Genomic DNA, 21,826 nt, shown 5'->3' with positions numbered 1-21,826 from the left:
CAGTGAATGGCAAAGTGAAGTGGTAGGTACACAGTAGCAAAAAAGGAGTAGCTCCCACTGTAGCAAGATGGGAAAATAGTTGCTAAAGCTTTGCTTTCTCACTGCAGTTTATTCACAAAGTCACCATTTTCCATAAGTTACAATGAACAATTGGGCCTAGCTCTTACTCAAGTCTAGAATTTCTTCCCTGATTAAGTTATTAACAAAATTATAAAACAAAACTGTTACAGTCATAATTCTAGGTAGTCCTGGGTAATTTATATGTTTAATGAGTAAAAACCCCACTGTTAGTTTGTAAGTTAAATTAGTAAATTTTTTGTTGTGTTTGCAGTCCTCTAGTCACTTTTATGTTTGGCTTGGGGTTCATTAAGCAGGTGAGAAACATATCTTTTTCCTCTCTAGATTTAGAGAAGATAAAGGCTTACATCGATTCCTTCCGTTTTGGTGCACCTCCACATGCAGGTGGTGGAATAGGTGAGTATCCTTTTTTTTTTTCTGTGTTAGCCTGAGCTTAATTTAAACTGCTCAGTCTCAAGCAGGGTTCAATATAAAATTCAAGCAGCCCTGTTAGGTAAATGTGTGGGGCTGTTATCCTGGAGATTTTAAAGAGATAAGGTAAAATGTAAGGATTATTGTAACATAAATAGGCAAAATATTAATGGCGCAGTCTGGCAAGTTTAAAAAAGTAGGTGATCACCAGAAAAAATGCCCCTTTATTAGCCAGGCATGTCACCTTCAAATTTGACCAATGAGGAAGATTTAAGGAATCAAGAAAGCACTGTATTATGTATGGATTTGTCATAGCCCACTAATAACAGAAGCCACTGGTCTCAGTGCATTTGATGAAGCTGTTCTGCAGTGAGGAGAGATAAGTGATTGCTCCTGTTTTATTCAGTGATTTGACTGAATGTCACTGATCAGTTTGGCTTATGCTAATTTTTCAGGAAAGGTATTGGGGCTTCATGTCTTGGGTGTGAGTATTTTACATATTAAAATGAAAAAAAAATAGGGTTTAGGCATCTTAATCGTAACAATTTAGTTACGCATATTGCTTTCATTAGCAGGGTGAAATCTGTTCATGCATGTGGAAATAGGACACTTTGTAGGTCCTGATCAATAAACAGAATTTCTTTGATTCAGTCTTTCTGCATTTGCCTTACTTTTGTAAAGTATATTTAGTACATTTTCAGCATGTTCTCAGAACAACTTCCTAAATATGCCTTCAGTAAATGCATTAGATCTGCAATATGCTGTTGAGACAATTGTTTTGAAACACCTGTAAGATGTAAGCATCGATGATGATGTAGTACTTGTGAGCAGAGGAGATGCAGCATTTGCAGATGACCCAAAATCATTTAGGCCAGACAGAACTGACATCAAGGAAGCTGAAGCTACATCTCTTCTGCAGAGTAAATGCTCTTCATGGCACATCCCAGAGATCAGGCCAAGTACCAGCCAAACAGGAGATACTGTGAGAATTAACACTGGTTTCTAGCTGTTTCAGATGGAAACCTTAACAAAGGAGCACAGTATGTGAAAACTAGTATGAAACCCAGATTCATCTCATGTAGCCCCATGGATTAGAAAGTCCTTCCATGTTCCACAGTACACACATAACCTCTGAGATTTCAGAAAGAAAGAACACAATGACTGGTGAAATATTTATTATCATAAAGATCCCAGGAGATAGTTACATGGGTATGTGTTGCTGAATCTACATTTTTGTACTGTAGAGGGTTTGGGATAAAATTTCTCAACTGTAGGTTTTTACTGTAGTTGCTTATGGCACTTAATGTCTCTTACTCCGAATCTGTTAAGACTGGTTTGGACTATACTTCTGTTACTGTACTCAAGATACAGTTCTCCCGCTTACCCACCTCCCATTTCAATTTTCTGCACCATCTTTCTTGAAAGTCCAAAGTGATTCAGAGCACGGTTGAGTCTCAAGGACCATTGCTTATTGATACACGTTCCAAATAAAGTCTGTATTGTGGCAGAAGGCACTGTATGTAAAATCCCTAATTTTTGGTTCTAGCTCCTTTCTGTACTAGGACGTGCTAATGCATACATCTCAGTCTTTGGTCACACTACTATGTGAGGCTGGCTGTAGGTATAGAGTACCTTTAACTTCCAAAGAGTTTCAAACAAAAGACTGACTATACTGATCGTTTTTTTTCCATTTGTTGTAGGGCTGGAAAGAGTAACCATGCTGTACCTAGGGCTGCATAATGTTCGTCAGACCTCCATGTTCCCACGGGATCCCAAACGACTGACACCCTAACATGAACTGCTTTTGAAAGTTTGAGATGATTTGCCCTGCAAATATGATACGATTGCAAGCATATCCCCTGCTACTGTTGAATGTCTATTGATTTGAGTATTATAATATGCAATTAAAAAAAAGGAACATCTCGTTTACTGAAGTGCCACAATATTTTTTTTTTATCCTTAGCTGTTTATTTAAAAGAAAATATTTTCACAGATCAAGACTCTTTGTATTGGCAACTGTGCACATTTTTAATGAAAATGTGATACTTTGAGTTAGTATTCTTAGTGTCACAGTAAACTGAATCATGTTTCTAAACATTTTAATAAATTATGCAATAAAAATTCTGCATTTTTAACTTATGTCAGCAAGGTTGAATATTCTGAATTACAGAATTGGCTCAAAGCTAAAATAACTGGATGCTTGCAATTTGAAAATCAGGAGGAAATCAGCCAATTGTTAATTTACATGAGTGTCAGGTAGAGAAGCAGGTGAGAAGAAGAGTATTCTTAACAAAAAGGCTTCATATGAAATTGTGAAAATAGATTGCAATAAATCTCTCAAAGTAAATTAGATCCAATATCTCTCTCTCTCTGGTTTTTGCTTTGTATCCTCACAACATAATCATGAACCAGTAAGGGTTGGGTTTTTTTTAATGATGCAATAACTGCCTAAAGTTTAAATCTATTTCCTTTGTATCTTCTCCCCCCCCCCCCTTTTTTTTGAAACTTGTATACAAGCCATAGGCTTGTTCTTTATTTTATATTACTATTTGAGAATGGATAGAAGGTTACACACACTCATGGAATACACAAGGGATATATAGTATTCTCAGAAAATAAGCGGACAGCGAGTTTGAGAGCAGGTAGTGTGTTCTCCTGCCTGACCCAGCCTCTAGGATAACAAACAAAACAAATCAGCAAGGATTTCATGTATCTGTTGCCAATGAAAAAAAAAGCAAATAATGTAAGCCAACCTATTTCAGTTTTTTCATTTATAAATGCTGTGAAGAGCCCAGCTGTGTACATTTAGAGAAATAGGGTGTTTCTGTAAGTCAGAGTACTTCTAAAATTCTTTCTAGACATCCTTTTTCTCAAATGAATCACTTGAACCTCCTTAATTTGCAGTGATGCGCAAAGCTACTTCTCTTCCTCCTCCTCCCAACCCAAAGGATGTGCCCTGCATTTGGAGAGGAACCAGTGTATTTGAAAATTCCTTTTATGGACTGATAGTTGTTTTTCAAATTTAAAACATTTTTGTAAGTGTGGATGCCAAGGAGCAACATTCCTTACTTGGGCACTCTGCAATAGCGTTACTCTAATATTCATACATATTTGTAATTCCTGACTTAATTTTTGCTTAACATTTTACATGATAAAGCTTTCAGGAGGAGGTATGGTTTAGACAGTCTGTGTTATTGTTGCTACCTTGATTTTTAAATGTCAGAGAAGTCACATATTGGTTATGCTACAAAAAGGTCAGTGAGGCTGTGTATAAATTGTGCAGAATTTCACAAAAGGGCAAATCATCTTTTGCAGCTGCCATTGAACAAGACTTAATTTTAATGTTTTGTGATGAGTTCTCCATTAGAAAACAATCATACTAAAGGTCAGTTAGGCAAAGTACTGGAAATGTAAAAGTTACTTTGTTTAGAAGTCAGACAATTCAAGGAATAACATACTTTGCAGCTTTGCTTATGAGTCTGTTGTAATTAATTTACCATGGAGTCTTCCCCAAATTATTAACTTTAAAATCTTACAGTGTACCCAGTTGTACTTTACAAAGCTAAGTGGATTATATCATCACAGACTTAACTACTGATGAATCCAAGTTTCAAAACAGTTGTTTATTCAGCTAAGCCAACTGGAATGAATTTAACTTAATTACTTTTGTTCATAGGAACTGGTAATATATTCCACATCAGAAGTGCATCCTTCCAATAAGGAGCAAAATTACTGACTTATATTTCATGCCAACAACAACAAAAAAAAAACCCCAACCAAAAAAAAACCTCTGAGAACTACGTTTCTTGCTCCAGAATTCAGCAGCAAATACGTTCCTGTAACAACTGTGCTTATCCCAATTCTGTTAAGAGTTATTTGAGCTCATGCTATAGTTTGATTTATTCACAGTAGCTGCACAAGAACAAGAATTCGGATGGAGACTGTGATTCCTTTGTATGCAGAATCCTTTCATGCAGCTTTTCTTAGCTAACTGAAAATAATTATGATCATAAATCAAACTGCAAAATGCATTTGTCCTGAATGTAATCTTAACAGGATATTTTAGTGGGAAATGTGCATTGTTAGAACTTAGTTTGAAACCTTGCAAATAGTAACTTCAGAACTTTTATGTTGCTTTGATAGGTAGCAACTCTGGTTTGGTAGTTTTGGAAGTCAAACTTGTGTAGTCCTTTATTTCCAGTAACTTGCAGGAAGTTTAGCATTTTACATGGAGTCTACAATCCTGCTGCTTCTCCACCAGTTAAAATGTTTTGGGTTTTTTTTTTTTTCCTTTCATAATATATAAATGGTAATTACAATAATGCAATTTTTTAAACTAAGGAACTATAAAGGATATTGGTAAGGAATAGCCAGGGAGTCATCTGCTCAAAACAAACACAAAGCTTTACTTTGCTTCTGAAGCTCAACTACAACATTTTCCTGTGAAAACCCATCTGTGTTCACTGAGCTCTCCAAATCTGCCCAGCAGGAAAGAGGACTCAGGCTGTGCTTTTGGAAGCAAAGTGCAGGACTGGTTCCCCACACCTGTTGGGGGTTAACCCTGGGGGGCAGCTCAGCACCACACAGCTGCTTGCTCCCTGCCCAGTGGGAGAGGGGAAGAGGAAAGGAAGGCTAAAAGCAGGTAAACTTTGTGCTTCCACCCCAGGCCAGTTAATTCCAGGTGTATTGGACACCCCTCCGCAAGAAAGCAAACTGTGGCCTGGGCTCTGCTGCCAAAGGGATGGAGGAGAAGGCGTTGGCAACGTTCATTGTGGCATGCCGTTTGGCTGCCTTGGACTTGTACTATTTTCTTATTTTCTTTGGATTTAAAAGACCGTGTAAGCACAGGATAAATTGTAAACAGTCGGGCAGTTTTTCTTGGACTTTGCCACCTCTTTAGCCCTTAGCTGTCTTCAAAAGGAAAAAAACAAAACACCACCACAACAAAAACCTCAAAAGCTATAATTATGTACTAAAGCACAACAGTCTGCATTAAAGCAATACCAGCTTTCAAAAAAGACTAACCCAGCCAGAACCTCTACTCCGACCTCTGCAGTGAACACTGAGTGAACCAGGTATAATAAGATTCAGCTCTGCACAACAAACCAAATTGCCAGGCAGCCTTTACCATTTTGCAATTAAAGACTGCGTTCACGGTATGGCAACTACACCGTAACATGAAATAACACTACCGCAGGAAGCTTGGGCTGCTAGCGCTTTTTAAAGGGTTTCAGAACTGAAAAAGAGTCAGCCCTTCGCTACCTTAATTACAGCAAAATTCCCGGTTTAGGCAGAGATTAATGACTTTGCAGGTGGCAGAGCGCTTCTAAGCCATTTTTCATAGATACTGGAACAGTTCCCGCTGGCGCACGCACCATGTGCCACCAGCTGCTCTTCAGCCACGGCATCGCCTGGCACAAGCGGCCTTGGACCATCCCGCCCGCCAACGCCACGAACGAGGAGCCAGGCCTCCAAACTTAGGCCTGACCCTCACCTGGCTTAATTTACACCCTTTTCACCTGAGGCTAGTCCCTCAGGCGCAGCCTACCTACTGCGCCTTGGCAGCGAGAAGCTGCCCCAGACGCCTTCAACGCAGGGAGTGGGGGTTTCCACGGCTCCACGTTTCCCCAGCAGCGCCCCGGGTGCACGAGTGGAGTTTTAAACTCCGGTTACTGTCGCTGCTCAGCTCACCGCAGCTAAACACCGTGCTGGACGCCTTCCTCCCCCGCAGGTTTAAGTCCTCCACAGCGTTTACCCGTTCACTGACAACACCAACACCCCCCACGGCGGTTACAGGAAGCCCAGCGCAAGACTGAGGAAGCGGGATACTGACCAGGCTGCCCGCCTGCCGCCGGAATTTACACTCTAAGCCCCCACCCGCGGCAGGAACCCGCCTCCCCCCCCACAGCCGGGCACGGCCGAAGGCCGCCCCGCCAGACGAACTCGCCTTTGGCGCGAAAACGTCCGCCCGGCCGGCGGGAAGCAGGGGCGGCGGGGCGGGGCTCTGCGGGACGGCGGCCGCCGATTGGCCGGCGAGGCGGCAGGGCGGCGCACGTGGGGTGCGCCGTGGCGCGAACCGCTGTGGGGCCGGGGGGGAAGCGGCGGCGGCGGGATGGATCTGGCGGTGGCGGCGGGGGACGCGGGCGCGGGGCAGCAGCACCAGCAGCTCCGCGATGAGGTGGCCGAGAAGTGCCAGAAGTTGTTCCAGGACTTCTTAGAGGAGTGAGTGAGAGGGGCCGGGCCTGGCGGCGGCGTGGGGGGGGTGGGGTTAGGGCCGCCAGGAGGCGGCGGGCCGCAAGCGCCTCACAGAGGGGGCCGCCATTTGGGTGAGATCCTGTCAGGGCCCTGGCCCTCGCGTTTCAGTCAGAAAAGCTCTCCCGTCGCCTGGGCCCGCCGCTGAGGCGCTGCTCTGCCGTGAGGGGCGTAGGGAGGGAGGGCGGTGCAAAACCCTTCCCAAGCAGCTTTCGATGGGGCTTTTGTTAGGTGCATTTGGCCCCTTTTACCAAAGTTTTGCGACAGCCACGTTGAAAATCCCTCTTGTGGCTTGGTTGTTGCGCCTTAGTACGTCTGACTCCCTACGTTTTGTCTCCCGAGGGACCTTTCAGCAGCAAACAAGGAAACCGTTAACATCACCCTGTGGAACGCAAAATAAAACCCGTTTTGCTGGTGCAGAACGGTTAAACCATGAATAAAATTCTGTGTGGCAAACCAGCTGTATGAAATGCAGAGCCAGTGCATCTCTGCTGGGGTGTTTGTAGAACAGATGTGGCAAGGGGGGTGGAAGGAGAAATATTGTTGGAAAAGACGTTTGCAAGGGACTGTGGGATGCCGTTGTTCTCTTGCACGCTCCTTAGCATGTGCAAAACATTTCCTCTCTTTCTCTCCTGAATTCAGAAGTATTCAATTGCAGCCTGGTATGTAACTGTGAAATGTTTTCCTGAACCGCTTTCAGGTTCCAGAACTGCGATGGGGAGGTCAAATACTTGCGTGATGCCGAAGAACTGATTCGGCCAGAGCGGAACACATTGATCATAAGCTTTGCGGATTTGGAGCAGTTCAATCAGCAGCTCTCTACCACTATTCAGGAGGAATTTTACAGGTAAAGTGTAGAGATTAACTGAAAGCTGAGCAATGCTGCAGTCTCAGGCCCGTCTTATGTGTTATATAAAAAATAAGAGGCTTTCTGTATCCTGGAAACATTTATATTTAAGAATTTTTTTTTTTTTTTCTGTATCAAAACTTATTTCTTAGTGGATTCCTCTCTGGAAACCATTAGTTAACTAGGCAGTTGCATTTATTTTGGTAAAGAAGTAGATGGTCAGTGCAGGAATACAGAATAAACAATAGAACTTCTTGCTCTGCAAATATTTTATTGAGCCAGTGGCTTATTTTGAGGATCTACTTCTTAATATAAGGATAAAAGTGTCATAAAATGAGACTTTTAAAAGTCCATTTTCAGACAGCAAAGCAAATGGCATTATTATGCAGTAATCTCTTATTTAGCATGTTTAGATTAGCTTTTGCGTGTTCTTACATAATGTGGCAGTAAAAGCCGGAACCTGGAAATGTATGATACAAGCCTTTGATGTAGTCTAAAGTAAAGACGGTGTTTTCATAGCTTCTATAAAATTTGAACTTATTTTCTGTATTTCAGGGTTTACCCTTACCTCTGCCGAGCAGTAAAGACTTTTGCCAGAGACCATGGAAATGTTCCTTCAAACAAGGACTTTTATGTTGCATTCCAAGATCTACCTACCAGACACAAGTAAGATGATTATTAATTCCAGAAAATTCTGCATTTTTACTACTGGGAAAAAAGTGTCAAAGCATACTGAAAACATTTTGGTTATGTAGCATGAAATGTACAGTTGACCAATACAATAGTGAAGAAGTTTCCTGATCTTGTGCAGGATATTTTTTGAAACAGTTGTTCATTCGTGAACCAAACTCAGATGCTTACATTCATCATATTCCACAAACAGATGGACCTTCTCTAATTTAAAAAAAATGATTTAGATATGTTGCTTTTGAAGTACCAGAGAAGTAACTTTTGGATTGGTTTGACCTTTGGTATTAATCTAAAAGTTTATGTAAAATCATAAAATGAGAATATATTCTAGTAACTTTGTTTCCTTTGTCTGTTACAACTATTCTTTAGTCACAGACTGAATGAAACTATGTTGTGTCATAGTGCTTGGGTAGTACCCTCGGCATAAAAACGTCGACTCCACTTAAGAATTTAATCCATATGAATTTGTTTTAAACAGAATTCGGGAGCTGACATCAGCAAAAATTGGCTCACTGATGCGTATCAGTGGACAGGTGGTACGTACCCACCCAGTCCATCCTGAGCTAGTAAGTGGAACTTTCCTGTGCCTCGACTGCCAGACGGTGATTAAAGATGTGGAACAGCAATTTAAATACACGCAGCCAAACATCTGCAGAAACCCAGTCTGTGCCAATAGAAGGAGATTCATGCTGGACACAAACAAATCAAGATTTGTTGATTTCCAAAAGGTACAGTGGTGAGGTTGGGGGATGACAACAGTGATGTTCCTGTGGTAGTTGGAGGGTGGTTTTTATACTGCTAAACATTGAAGACAGTTAATTGTGGTTCTGTCAACATCAAGACAAGACCTCAAGAAAAGGCACTGGAATTTCTGCAGATGGTTTCTTTCTGTCTACAGAAGGCTTATGTTTAAGCATGGGAAATTATGAATAGTATCAAAGCAGTTTTGTGGCATGATGTTTATTGTCTAAACCAGCCACTGAAAACCCACATATTCAAGCCGTTGTTAGTCTCGTGTTTCAGGTACATCATGTGTAGTTGTTTTATATGAGTATGAAAAGAGATGTCTTTTAGTATCTGCAGTGTTTTGCTCTTCCAGATTGATTTACTCTGCCAAATCCTCAGCACTTCACATCCTGCAGTAATATTTTGTGTCAGTCATGTTAACTGGACTCTTCAAGTTGCTTTTCCTAGCCCTCAGAATTGTCATTGTGGCTCCTGTGTATCCTCTGAAGTTTCCCCAAGGCTCTTTAGATACTGATCAGTGAAGGGATTTTTGGTTGTTTGTCTTATTGTAAGAGGATTTTCATGATCAATGTGGATGGCAGCAATCAAATACTACTTACTATATTTATTAGCAGCTTAGCTTTTGAAGCAGTTTCAAATTTGGTGACATCCGTTAAGTGATTAATATTCTCTCCCTCCCCAGGTTCGCATTCAGGAGACGCAGGCCGAGCTACCGCGTGGTAGCATTCCTCGCAGCGTGGAAGTGATCTTGCGTGCAGAAGCAGTGGAGTCTGCTCAGGCAGGTGACAAATGCGACTTCACAGGGTCACTGATTGTCGTGCCTGATGTGTCCCAGCTCTCAACACCAGGTTTGTTGCTACCAGTCATGCCCTCGATGATATGTCCTTCCTGCTTGTTCTGGGAACTGCTGTTCTTACTCCCACCCTAATGGCAGGGGTGCGCGCAGAAACCGGCTCCCGGGTGAGCGGGACAGAGGGCTATGAAACCGAAGGCATCCGAGGACTTCGTGCCCTTGGAGTCAGAGAGCTGTCGTACAAGCTAGTCTTTCTAGCTTGTTACGTTGCACCAACAAATCCACGGGTGAGTCTGGAGAGAAAAGAAATTTAAAGGTATTGATGATTTCTGCTCTTTATGGTTTCACCTCAAATTAGGGAGTGGGAATGGGTAAAGCTTTTTTAAAAATGTATGTGTACCACCTTCCTCTGCATTTGACTATCTTTATATTCTGACTGGACTTATATAGCAAGTTTTTTTTCTTGTCTTTATTGTTCATAGCAGTTTTCACAGATGTGATTATTTACTTGCCAATGTTATCAATTTATTCTAAAGAGCTAACTGGTCCATTTATTTCCATTCAACTTTCATCCATTTCTGCAACATTTCCTTTGCCTCCAGGAAATCATATTGCTTCATTTTGTCACAAGGAAAACAGTGATCCTTCCTGTTCCCTCTGGTTTATCACATAACATCTTGGGATGTTATTACAACATAATAAGTAATACTGACTATGGTTTTAGCATTTAATCTATAATTCTGCTAACAGCTTCACCGTCACATAGGATAAAAATAGCATCTGTCATTTTCTTGGTGTAGGAGTTCCCTGCTGCATTCTAGAGTAAGAAAGACCTTGTAAATTCCAGTTAATGAAGAATGCTTACAAACGCAAATTTTACTCGAAGCCGTACTGGTTTACTCTCTTTAATCTCTGGACAAGCATCTCTCCTGGGTTTTTCTCACTAACTGAAGTTACACTCCATTGCTTTTGCCCCCTAGGAAATTGTCTGTTGGTTTTTAAAAGGTGTAAGGTGATGAGCTTCCTTAGCCTAAGGTCAGTTTTTCTGAATGTGTTCCTCCCATTCAGCTTACAGAGCAAGTTTTTGTAACCTCCTGTCTGCACTGCTCACGTTCAGTAGTGATCATGTTACTAGTTTTATTTTTTTAATTTTCTTTGTTTAGTTTGGTGGAAAGGAGCTCCGAGATGAAGAACAGACTGCAGAAAGCATTAAAAACCAAATGTCTGTGAAAGAGTGGGAAAAGGTTTTTGAAATGAGCCAAGATAAGAACCTTTACCATAATCTGTGCACCAGCCTTTTCCCCACTATCCATGGTAAGAGTCCAGTTGTTGCCTCAGAGAGGGAAGATTTCACTTGTGAAAATATTAATTCTTTTTGCTCTTCGTGTGGTGCCATTTTGGGAAAGCTTGAAAGCCCTATGCCAACTACCACAAACTCTCCCCTCCAGCACTGGTTATGCTAGAAGAGGAGAATCTATTTCCTGAGTACTTGCTGTGTTTAATCATTAAGGCCTGCAAGACTAGTCATAGTGGTTGGGTTTGCTATTGGTTGATCTACTACTAAAGCTACAGCTGACAGTTGGATATAAGCTCTATTTTATATGGGCTTCCCTCAAAAGATTTAAGGGTTCCAAATATTTGTGTGCTGCTGTGTATGTATGTTCGCAGTTGTTTCTGGCTCAGAGCTAGTTTGAGGAATTTTGTTTGTTATGTCTGAAAAGTTTGATTGGCTGAATTTGGTCCATGTTCTGAGCCTCTGTAGCATAAAGGAATTCAGCCGCTTTCTGAGTCATTCTTCCATGAAACTGTATCAAGCACATAAATGCAGTTTTAGTGGATGTTTAGCACATAGGTAAATTCTGAGTGGATGTGCCCAAATGCTCTAAAATTCTAGGGGGCTGAAGTTTTTTTAAATAGGAAAAGTGTGATGTTTTCTTTGGATTTTTAGTCGAGTGTCTTTTCTGGGGCAGGTAATGATGAAGTGAAACGTGGGGTCCTGCTGATGCTTTTTGGAGGAGTTCCTAAGACCACTTCAGAAGGCACTTCATTGCGTGGGGACATCAATGTTTGTGTTGTTGGTGATCCAAGTACAGCCAAGAGTCAATTTCTAAAGTAAGCATCTCATTAAAACGCAGTTTTTAAATATTGTCCAGAGTGACTAGAGCTGTAAATGTGTACTCTGCCTTTTCTATGTTAAACAGAGGAAAAGGAAGTAAAATATTTAAGAATATTTTCCAGGAATTGTTTGGATGTGGTTGAAGTACTTGAACAGGGCTGAAGCAAAGTCAACATGCCCCTGTAGTAATAACAAAGAATGAATTAAGACTTTTTTGTTGTTCTTTATGTAGTTACGAAAATATGAATTTCCATATATTTTCAAAAGACATTGAATATTAAAAATACAAAATTTATTGCACATCTGAAAATATCAGAGATGGATGAAATAATGATTATTTTTTTCCCCCCTTTTTTAGCTTAGTCTAAATTGGTAGGGCCCAACACTTTGGACAAATAGACAACTATTATCCCTGAAAAAGAATTATGAAATAATTATGTTTTATGCTACATCTTCTATTATAATGACTTTTTTTGGAAATTCTATTTAATATGGTTTTTCTTCATCATGCTGTTCATTTACCTCTGCATCATTCTCCATGAAGCTGAGGTCCTTGCGGAGAGTACGCTGCAACTCCGTAGAGGCACCACAAAAACTGCCTTAGGCTGCCTGTGGTCAGTCTCGCTGCTTCCTGCTATAAAGCCATTTGTTCCCTTGTGCTGACATTTACCTGACCCGTAAAGAGCTGTGTTAGCTTGTGAAGTTAGCAGAAAACTTGTGGGAAGAGGTCTGGATTATTTTTTCTCCTGGTGTCATCATGGGTGAATAACAGACCTGTGACAGACTGCAGTTAGATAAGACTTAGTTTCCAAGGCTTGCTCAAACATCATTAGAGGTGGGAGGGCCTACCTAAACATTAATTGGTTCCTGAAGGAAGCAACAAGTCCTGGCCTGAGAGGTTGAAAGCAGCACTGCATTTATCTTGTTTCTGCAGGTTTTAATCTGACTTTTTACGTTTGTTCCTCACTGTTATGTCTCTCCATAGGCATGTGGACGAGTTCAGTCCTCGTGCTGTATACACCAGTGGAAAAGCCTCCAGTGCTGCTGGTCTAACAGCGGCTGTTGTAAAAGATGAAGAGTCTCATGAATTTGTCATTGAAGCTGGAGCACTGATGCTGGCAGATAATGTGAGTCCAGGAACTCGAGAGGTTTCTGCATCCCTGGAATGGTTTTGATTAATGATGAAGAGCCTCACATTGTCTTAATGATGCTTTTTTTCCAGAAGTGATTGAATTTGGGTGACTTACTTTTTATTCTTCCACTGCAGGGGGTTTGTTGCATTGATGAATTTGACAAAATGGACGTGCGGGATCAAGTAGCCATTCATGAAGCAATGGAGCAGCAGACTATATCCATTACTAAAGCAGGAGTAAAGGTAGCTCGTGCTATTCCTTTGGTTGTGTAGTCTGTAACCTTGAAGTAACCTGAAAAGAGGATATAGATTCGTGTGTGTTTGTAGAAGTAAAGTATGTATTTGCACTGTTAAAAACAGGGTGCTGTGAAAAGCAGTTTTAAGGGCTTGTTTCAGTATTGTTGGCAAGAGTGTGACAATGTTAAAATAATGATTCATCAAACTGTCCTGGGGCAGAGACTTGGTTAGAAAGAGCTGGTTAGAAGAGTTCAGGCTCTTTTGGGGGGTGATTGTTGTAATACCTTTGTTGAAACTCCATCTAAAAGATGTTATGCTGACCCATTGGAATTGCAATGAGTTGGTTTAGCAAGTGGTCACAGATATCATTCTTCTTTCTTTTTATTTATTGTCAGGCTACCCTGAACGCCAGGACCTCCATTTTGGCTGCAGCAAACCCAGTTGGTGGGCGTTATGACAGATCCAAGTCACTGAAACAGAATATAAACCTGTCAGCTCCCATCATGTCTCGCTTTGATCTCTTCTTCATCCTTGTGGATGAATGTAATGAGGTAATTTTAAGGAATTGTAGAATAATTTATGTCAGAAAAGACCTCTGGAGGTCTAGCCTAAAGCAGATCGTTGCGAACAGGTTGCCAAGACCTTGACCTGGTGAGTTTTGAGTATCTCCAAGGATGGAGATTCTACAGCCTCTCTAGGCCCCTTTGACAAGCCTTATGTGTTTAAAAAATGATAATAACTTTTATATCTAATCAGAGTTTCTCATGGTTCAGTTTGTGTCAGTTGCCTCTTGTCAATCTGTACTTCTAAGGACAATCTGGCTCCATCTCTATACTTGCTGCTGAGGCAGTTGCTTTCTTTTTAAGCTGAACAGTCTCAGCTCTCTCAGCCTCCTACATCATGTGCTTCTGCCCTCTGACTGTCTTGGTGACCCTCTGGAATCTTAGGTGAAGCTGATCTCATGAGAGCGTCTTGCTTCTGCTTTTCTTCTGTCTGCGAAGTTAGAAGCTGGCAGTACAAATTTTAACATGCTCTGCTGAATACAAGGATACTGCCTTTTCATCTTGTAGCGATTTGACCTGCAAACTTAACACCATTAGTCATTTTTACAAATTGCTGGTCACTGAGGCTAAGCAGCTACCACCTGTCTGTGTGGTGTTTGCCTTGGGAACGCATGAGATACAGAGATTAATGCTGGTTCAGCCCTATTCTGTCTACTGTTTTGCTCAGAGTGATTATCTAATTGAAAAGGGACTGATGAAAGAGACAGAGTAGGCTGAAAAGGAAGAAAGCGGTTCCCACGCTGCAAAGTGCTGCTTTCTGCCTGTTCTATGGCTAACTTGTAACCCAGGAGAGTTCCAAGAGTTTATAAATCCTAAAACTGTCTTTTATCCCTTCTCTGCTATGTTTCCTTGTATTAAAAACCTCCAGGGCATTCTCTTGGATCTTCTGGCAGAGAGTCTGGCTTCTGGAAAGACTAGCTCTGCCATGAGGAGTGCAAGTGAGGGAAGGGAGTGGGAAGGAAGGAAGAATATAGCTGTTGTTTTGATATTTGGCTGATGTTGTGAAAGTGGTCTGACAGCAATAATATCCCAGGTTACGGATTATGCCATTGCCAGGCGCATAGTGGATCTGCATTCCAGAGTAGAAGAATCTGTCGATCGTGTCTATTCATTAGATGATATCAGAAGGTATCTGCTGTTCGCAAGACAGTTTAAACCAAAGGTAATTTTATGTTCTTGTATAAGTTGTTCTGTATGAGGAGGTCCAAAGGAATAGTCATTCTGTATCATGCTTTTTTCCAGCAAATACAAAGACAGTTAGTGTAATGTTCTCTCAAGAAAGGAGCCATAAAATCAGTTGTTATCTAGAAACATAGCATATTTTGGAGCCATGTACTCTTTTTTTGAACTCCAGAAACCCAGTGAGCCCAGCTGAGACTATGTTATAATCAGTAGTCTTAACTGCTTTGGTGGCAGTTCTTAGCCTCTGTCTAGAATGATTGAGGGGTCGTTTCATAGCTTTCTCATACCTCAAGAGCATGGCTTATTCAACACGGCTGCTGCAGAGATTTTTGTATTTTACTGACTTGTTGCTTAATCAGGCAATTTGTTTGTTTTTATTTTAAAAGGGTATTGTTCCTCAATATTCCTTTGCTTTCTTTGTGGTAAAATACAGAACATGGGAAACCACTCTAAGTACAAATTTTTGTGGTCTATCCAAGTGGCAGCTTGGCTGGGCTGTGTGTTAGATTTTGTAGAAGTTCTTCTAATGGAGTTCTCAAATGGAAGGAGAGGACACCCTCCCTTACAGCGTTTTGAAAACTCCCATTTCATTTCCATGTGGTGGGGAGTTTGTTTTCCAGCTGGGTCTGTGTATGTGTAGATAGACTCAGATTAAAAGCATGTACACAAAGCTGTAGTTAGTGTTAGTATGTGAAGTGTATGCTTGTGTGTCTTCTTGCATGCAGAATGAAAGGTAAATAAACATAGAACAATTGGAAGCAAGTCAGTGGAACATAAAAATAGAAAATATCAAAAAATTGCTGTAAAATAATTATGTGTCAATGTACTTATACTTACTGCAATATCATTGTTACTCTAATTATTACAATATAATTATAACATAATATGATTGTCATTATATTTATGTATAGTATGTGTGGTAGTATAGAATATTTCAGAGAAAACCAGCTAGTAGAGAAAAGTCTTGGAACTGCCAATCTAATGCATGAAGCACAAACTTTAATATTTTTAACATGGCAAACTGTCATACTGTCTTATGTCACAAAGATATCTAAGGAGTCTGAGGACTTTATAGTGGAGCAGTATAAAAGACTACGGCAGCGTGATGGCTCTGGAGTGACAAAGTCATCCTGGAGAATCACAGTGCGACAGTTGGAAAGCATGATTCGGCTGTCTGAAGCTATGGCCCGTATGCACTGCTGTGATGAGGTATCAGGTTTTTGATGAAAGTTTGTATAAATGTTTATATAAAAGTTGTGGGATTACTGACATTGCTATTTGACTATGGTATTGTATATATTTAAATCCTGTGGGTGAGGAGGAGGGCTTGGATCATATTTTCACTTGTGATGTGGTCATACTTGGTCTGAATTTGTATGCTAGAAATACTGTTTTTAAGGTATGTCATGTAAAACAGAGATCAGCTGGTCCAAACTGAACATGCATGTTTTTGCATTACAGTTTTATCAGCACTCTTAGCCTGTTACCTGTCAAATCATGACAAATAGGAAGAAAAATCATCTATTAGTATCAGCCAGGGCTGTTGTCAGTCTTTCCTAATCTTGCATAGTAGCTCTTTTCTGTCTGCAATCTAAAAAGCTGAAGTTCATCAGAGTATCTGAACGTCCCTAAGAGTATCTGTATTTGTGATCTGAGCTCCACCTCATGTCAACTAATGTTGAAGTGTATACTGCACTATGGCTACTAACTGTGGTACGACTATTACCCATCTAGTCCCTGCTTTAAAACTCAGCAGGCTTTTTCAAAGGTTGATTAGGGGTTACGTGACACATACAGTGATAGTAACTTGCTCACTGGTTGTGTGAAAAGGACACCCATTGGGTTCTTTTTAACTAAATTCAGCTTGTAAAGAAACAGATACCTTCTAACTTATAGCTCAGCTAGAGGTGATTTTTCCAGTTTCAGCTCTTCAGTTCTGGAGGAGAGTCTCATTAATTACATTTTTTTTCATATTGTTTCTGTTCAGACACATTTCTGTCATGGTTCTTGCTCCACTGATCTTTCTTCAAGATGTTCTTGGCTTAAGTAAAAATTTTATTGATTCGACATGATCGCTAGAGCCTGAAAGATTCATCAGGCTGCTTATTCCCTCTATAACCTTGTGTGAACTCAGAGTACTTGTAGTGGGTTATAGTTTGACTTGCAGACTCTTTACTGCTTAGCATTACTCAGGTGAGATGGGTAGAAAGACCCTTTGTCAGAGTCAGGGGTGAGTTTCTGGAGTTACTGGGAAAAAAAAAATTTAACACTAGAAGAGCCACCATGCCTATTTAATATGTCTTTTCCAAATCTTCCCCAGGTTCACCCGAAACATGTGAAAGAAGCTTTCAGGCTTTTAAATAAGTCCATCATTAGAGTTGAGACTCCTGACATCAATTTAGACCAAGACGATGAACAGCAACTGGAGGATCAAGAGGACCAAGATGGCGTCAATGGTAAATTACTTGTAAAGAATTTTTTCAAAGGGGAAAGTACTTCCAGTCTGGTGTGCACCACCACAAACAGTTAAAAGATGTTATAGATTTAAACCTGGGCATGTGTCCAAATAGGTGAGGCAGAAGCTCCAGCTGGGGTTAATGGTCTTGTGAATGGGATCAGTGGCCACACTGAGGACATGAACAAGGATGCCGCACCCAAAGCTTCTCTTAGACTGGGCTTCTCTGAATATCGACGCATTTCTAATCTCCTGGTGCTGCATCTCAGGAAAGCAGAAGAAGGTAAGAATTTGTATATTAAAAAGATGGCAGACCCTGAGTTCAGGGAGCAACTGTTACTACATCTCATGCTGTTGCACTTGGGATTTTCACTCCTGCTGAGACACCAAACTTGTTAGGTCAGGTGTGAACGTGTACACATGTGTCTATACTACATCTGATGATATAAACACGACTTCTTGGACTTTCTAGCTCTGGTATCTTAGTCATTTGTCAAAACCTGGTAAGTTGAGGAGCATGTCAACAGAGCAGATCCAGAGAAGGATTTGTAGGATATGATGGTTTAACCTAGCTAGAAGAGTCAGTAGCAATGAAAACTGTAGCAAGAGCTTTAATGTATGCCAGCAACCACAGCCTAAAGTATATACTTAACCAGTATGTGCCAAATGGCTGCATCATTTCTTGGGGAGATGAAATAGTTCAGTTGCAATAAGGCTACTTGTCGTGGTTTAACCCCAGCCAGCAACTAAGCACCACACAGCTGCTCACTCACTTCCCAGTGGCGTGGGGGAGAAAATCGGGAAAAGAAGTAAAACTCGAGGGCTGAGATAAGGACGGTTTAATAGAACAGAAAAGAAGAAACTAATAATGATAATGATAACACTAATAAAATGACAACAGTAATAATAAAAGGATTGGAATGTACAAATGATGCGCAGTGCAATTGCTCACCACCTGCCAATCAACACCCAGCTAGTCCCCGAGCCGCAATCCCCCCGCCCCCACTCCCCCCAATTTCTATACTAGATGATGTCCCATGGTCTGGAATACCCCTTTGGCCACTTTGGGTCAGCTGCCCTGGCTGTGTCCTGTGCCAACTTCTTGTTCCCCTGCAGCTTTCTCGCTGGCTGGGCATGAGAAGCTGAAAAATCTTTGACTTTAGACTAAACGCTTCTGAGCAACAACTGAAAACATCAGTGTTATCAACATTCTTCGCATACTGAACTCAAAACATAGCACTGTACCAGCTACTAGGAAGACAATTAACTCTATCCCAGCTGAAACCAGGACACTACTGCAATGAAATGCAACAGTTGTCTCATAGCATATACCAATGCTACGAAGTTTTTGGAAGGGTGTGGAGGCTACAACATTTGTTCAAAATGCTGAGTCTGTGTAGAAGGATGACTTCTTTGGCTTTGTGTGACAGTGATTTTCTTTTGCCCTTGTTTAGAGGAAAGTTGTATGAGTCCTTATGACTGCTTTTTCTTGACGCTGAAGGCTGCTGTTATTGCTAGGCTGCTCATTTAATTTGTAAGCCACTTGGATGCAGAGAACTGAAAGCTTCAACTCTCAATCTAAGTATCTCCAATTAAACTATGATACCACAGCCTCCTGCACAAAACATGATTATTTAAGAAACCTAAGAAAGTCTCATGTTTCTTAAACATCTTAAAAAGCATCTCTTCAGCGTTTTAAGTGTTAACATGTAAATCCTTTCTCTTATGGTTTGAATGGTATCTTACTGCTGCTGTGTGTATGCAAATTATTTTCTTTGCAGAAGAGGACGATTCATCATTGAAGAAGAGTGAACTTATTAATTGGTATCTAAAGGAAATTGAATCTGAAATAGAATCTGAAGAAGAACTAATAAATAAAAAGAAGATCATAGAGAGAGTCATTCACCGGCTTACGCATTATGTATGTATAGGGATGTGTGGATAGTGAAAAAGGGTTTTAACTTATATAGGGCAATGATTCATTTTTAATAGAATACATTCCTAATTTGAGAAATATGTTTTGTGCTTCCGTGTTATTGACTGAAATAAATTAGAGATGTGTGTAAGTAAAAGTCCAAAGCGCTATATTATGTCCCTATAGAAGTGTAAGTAATATTTTCCTGTATTTCTATAGTGATAGTTATACATTAGGATACAGAAATGTAAACAACACTTTATTCAATGGATAGCTTTAAGTAACGGGGGCACTGGAGCAGTTTGGAGGAAGAAGTATGAAAATATAAAATACTTCTCACTTTTAAAGGTACAAAACTACTAGACTGAAGTGTTCCCAGAAAGCATACAACCTATAAGAGATTTCCACTGAAAATAATTGTTAAGATTAGGAACCTGTTAAAGAGGGAGTTTACAATTGAAAGGGTTAAATAATACATCAATAAGAGGTGCTACCAGTATAAAAAGGAGATACCTTTCAAAAAGTAAAGACAAACCTTTCTGTTCTTGTTCGAATACAAATTTTTGTCTGTTGCAGGACCACATTCTGATAGAACTGTCCCAGTCAGGACTTAGAGGATCCAGAGAAGAGGAGACTTTTGATGAAGACCCATACCTGGTTGTCAACCCAAACTATCTGCTGGAAGACTAAGGGCTGAGAACTGGATTGTAGAGCTGACTAGTTACATGTTGGAAAATACATTATTTTCTTGCCAGGGTTGCTGTATAGCTTACTTCTTAAATTCCGATGAATGCTTTACTATGGAATGCGCCAGTGTGCGGTTAGTAATATATGATTGCTCATTTACACTGAGCATACCTGGAAAGTCTTTAAAGAAAGGACACACTTATATATTAGTTTCGTTATTAATTTCTGAGTTTCAATGCCATCATCCAGATGTAGAGGAGAATCAGTCAGTAGCCCTTTTCACCATCACGCTATATAGGTGCTTCTGTTTTGAATGAGAGGAATTTTGCATTATTCTTCTATTGTATTTAGTAGACTTTTTATGCTATAGGTTTTTACTGTTTTTCTTATTAACATAAATAAAGATCATTAAATGTCTGGAGATGTCTGGGGATGGATTTGTTGTCACTCATATGTGGGATTGCTATTTTCTATGCCTATGCTTTGAGGCTGAAAACATAGTGATCTAAATGTTTAATGTCTTAAGAAAGATTAAATTTCCTGGATGACAGATGCTGTTTTTTAAGAAGTTTTTTTTAACTTCCAGTAATGGATAATGAGAAACTCTGATTGCTTCTCTTTCTTTTTAGATGGACTAAAGATGTGTATGCTCCTGTTGCATATGTAAAATAGAAAATTGAAAATAGCCAAGGCCAAAGCAAGACTTTAAGTCAGGAGGTCAGAAACCCCCATCTTGATGAATGTCTTGACTTGTAAGTGAATTGAAAACTGCCATAATTTGTGAGGGATTTTTAAGACTATATTTGTAAACTTGTTTGTAGATTTTTCTACAAGAAAATTTTACTTAAATTTCTGTTGTTCTCAATTATTTGCTGTATGCTATAGGATTATTAAATAATCTATTAAGAATTAAAAATACCTGGAATATTTGTCTTGTCAACCTGATACTGGCACCTAAGAAACATTTGTAATAGCATGAAAGCTACAAAAGCTATATATTTTAAGTATAAATAGTGTGAAATAACTGTTTCTGAAGCAGGTCCAGAAACAGAGCTGATTTGTAAGACAGTCATCCTTTTCCTGTTAGTGTCTCCCAGCTTTGGAGAGATATGCCTGAGTCTAACTAAGCATATCATTAAAGGTAACAGTTATATTTAAGGAATGGAAGGAATTGTAAATATTTGTCACCAACAGCACTACCACATCACTGGGCACTAGCTCACTAAGTGCAGTAAATTCTCTCCACTGATTTCTTACATAAATTGCATCTTGGCAAATGCTACATTTCATGAAAAATTGCTGCTCACCTGCAACAACAGTTTCATGTTCTTCTATATTGTTCATTTACTTTCAAAATAAGGACAGGAAGATGTTTGTACTTCATTATGTGTTTTCCCCTCCACCCAGTCTTTGTTTGATAATAAATATTCTTCACATGGGAGAAAGTATTTTTTTTCTGCTTCTCTTTCCCCAGTTTTGTATGCTTCATAGGCTAGGAGGGGTTATCTTTCTGAGTTAACACTGCTGTACTGGAAAATAAGCAGCAGGTGGTGCAGTAAAGTTCGTATTCAAACTTGTTATTCAAACATCGGGGAATAAAAAGAAGAGTACATGTAGTTCAGAACAGTAAGCACAATGTTTCAGCAAGCTTTGCTGGAAAAAAAAGTCATCTGGGAATCAAACAGGGTCAAAGTACACAAACTACACTCCCTATACAAGCT

The 21,826-nt window shown here is 40.2% G+C and overlaps 2 protein-coding genes across 2 annotated transcripts in view; both read left to right on the top strand.

Annotated features, from left to right (window-relative positions):
- The window catches only part of DARS1 (aspartyl-tRNA synthetase 1), a 42,723-nt gene extending 39,877 nt beyond the window's left edge, over positions 1-2,846 (top strand). The window contains exons 15-16 of the mRNA XM_075028933.1: positions 403-474; positions 2,190-2,846. Coding sequence (XP_074885034.1) covers positions 403-474; positions 2,190-2,281 — 164 coding nt within the window. The 3' untranslated portion in view covers positions 2,282-2,846. The remainder of the gene's footprint in view (positions 1-402; positions 475-2,189) is intronic.
- A 3,747-nt stretch (positions 2,847-6,593) lies between these two features.
- On the top strand, positions 6,594-20,522 carry MCM6 (minichromosome maintenance complex component 6). The gene is made up of 17 exons (XM_075028904.1): positions 6,594-6,711; positions 7,442-7,588; positions 8,144-8,254; positions 8,757-9,006; positions 9,708-9,873; positions 9,960-10,105; positions 10,982-11,132; positions 11,789-11,930; positions 12,920-13,061; positions 13,202-13,309; positions 13,699-13,854; positions 14,900-15,028; positions 16,096-16,257; positions 17,369-17,504; positions 17,619-17,786; positions 19,285-19,424; positions 19,995-20,522. Exons 1-17 carry the CDS (start codon positions 6,602-6,604, stop codon positions 20,106-20,108), a joined length of 2,478 nt encoding a protein of 825 aa, XP_074885005.1. The 5' UTR covers positions 6,594-6,601; the 3' UTR covers positions 20,109-20,522.
- Positions 20,523-21,826: the final 1,304 nt, after the last annotated feature.

This window comes from Buteo buteo, chromosome 5 (genome assembly GCF_964188355.1).
Source record: "Buteo buteo chromosome 5, bButBut1.hap1.1, whole genome shotgun sequence".
Lineage (NCBI taxonomy): Eukaryota > Metazoa > Chordata > Aves > Accipitriformes > Accipitridae > Buteo > Buteo buteo.
Note: the sequence above shows the minus strand (reverse complement) of the source record. Positions and strands in the feature narration are given on the sequence as shown.

Coding starts and splice junctions, on each gene's coding strand:
- MCM6 (XM_075028904.1), top strand. CDS start 6,602: ATGGATCTGGCGGTGGCGGCGGGGGACGCGGGCGCGGGGCAGCAGCAC. Junction 11,931..12,919: donor GCCAAGAGTCAATTTCTAAA/GTAAGCATCTCA, acceptor GTCTCTCCATAG/GCATGTGGACGAGTTCAGTC. Junction 19,425..19,994: donor TTCACCGGCTTACGCATTAT/GTATGTATAGGG, acceptor TGTCTGTTGCAG/GACCACATTCTGATAGAACT.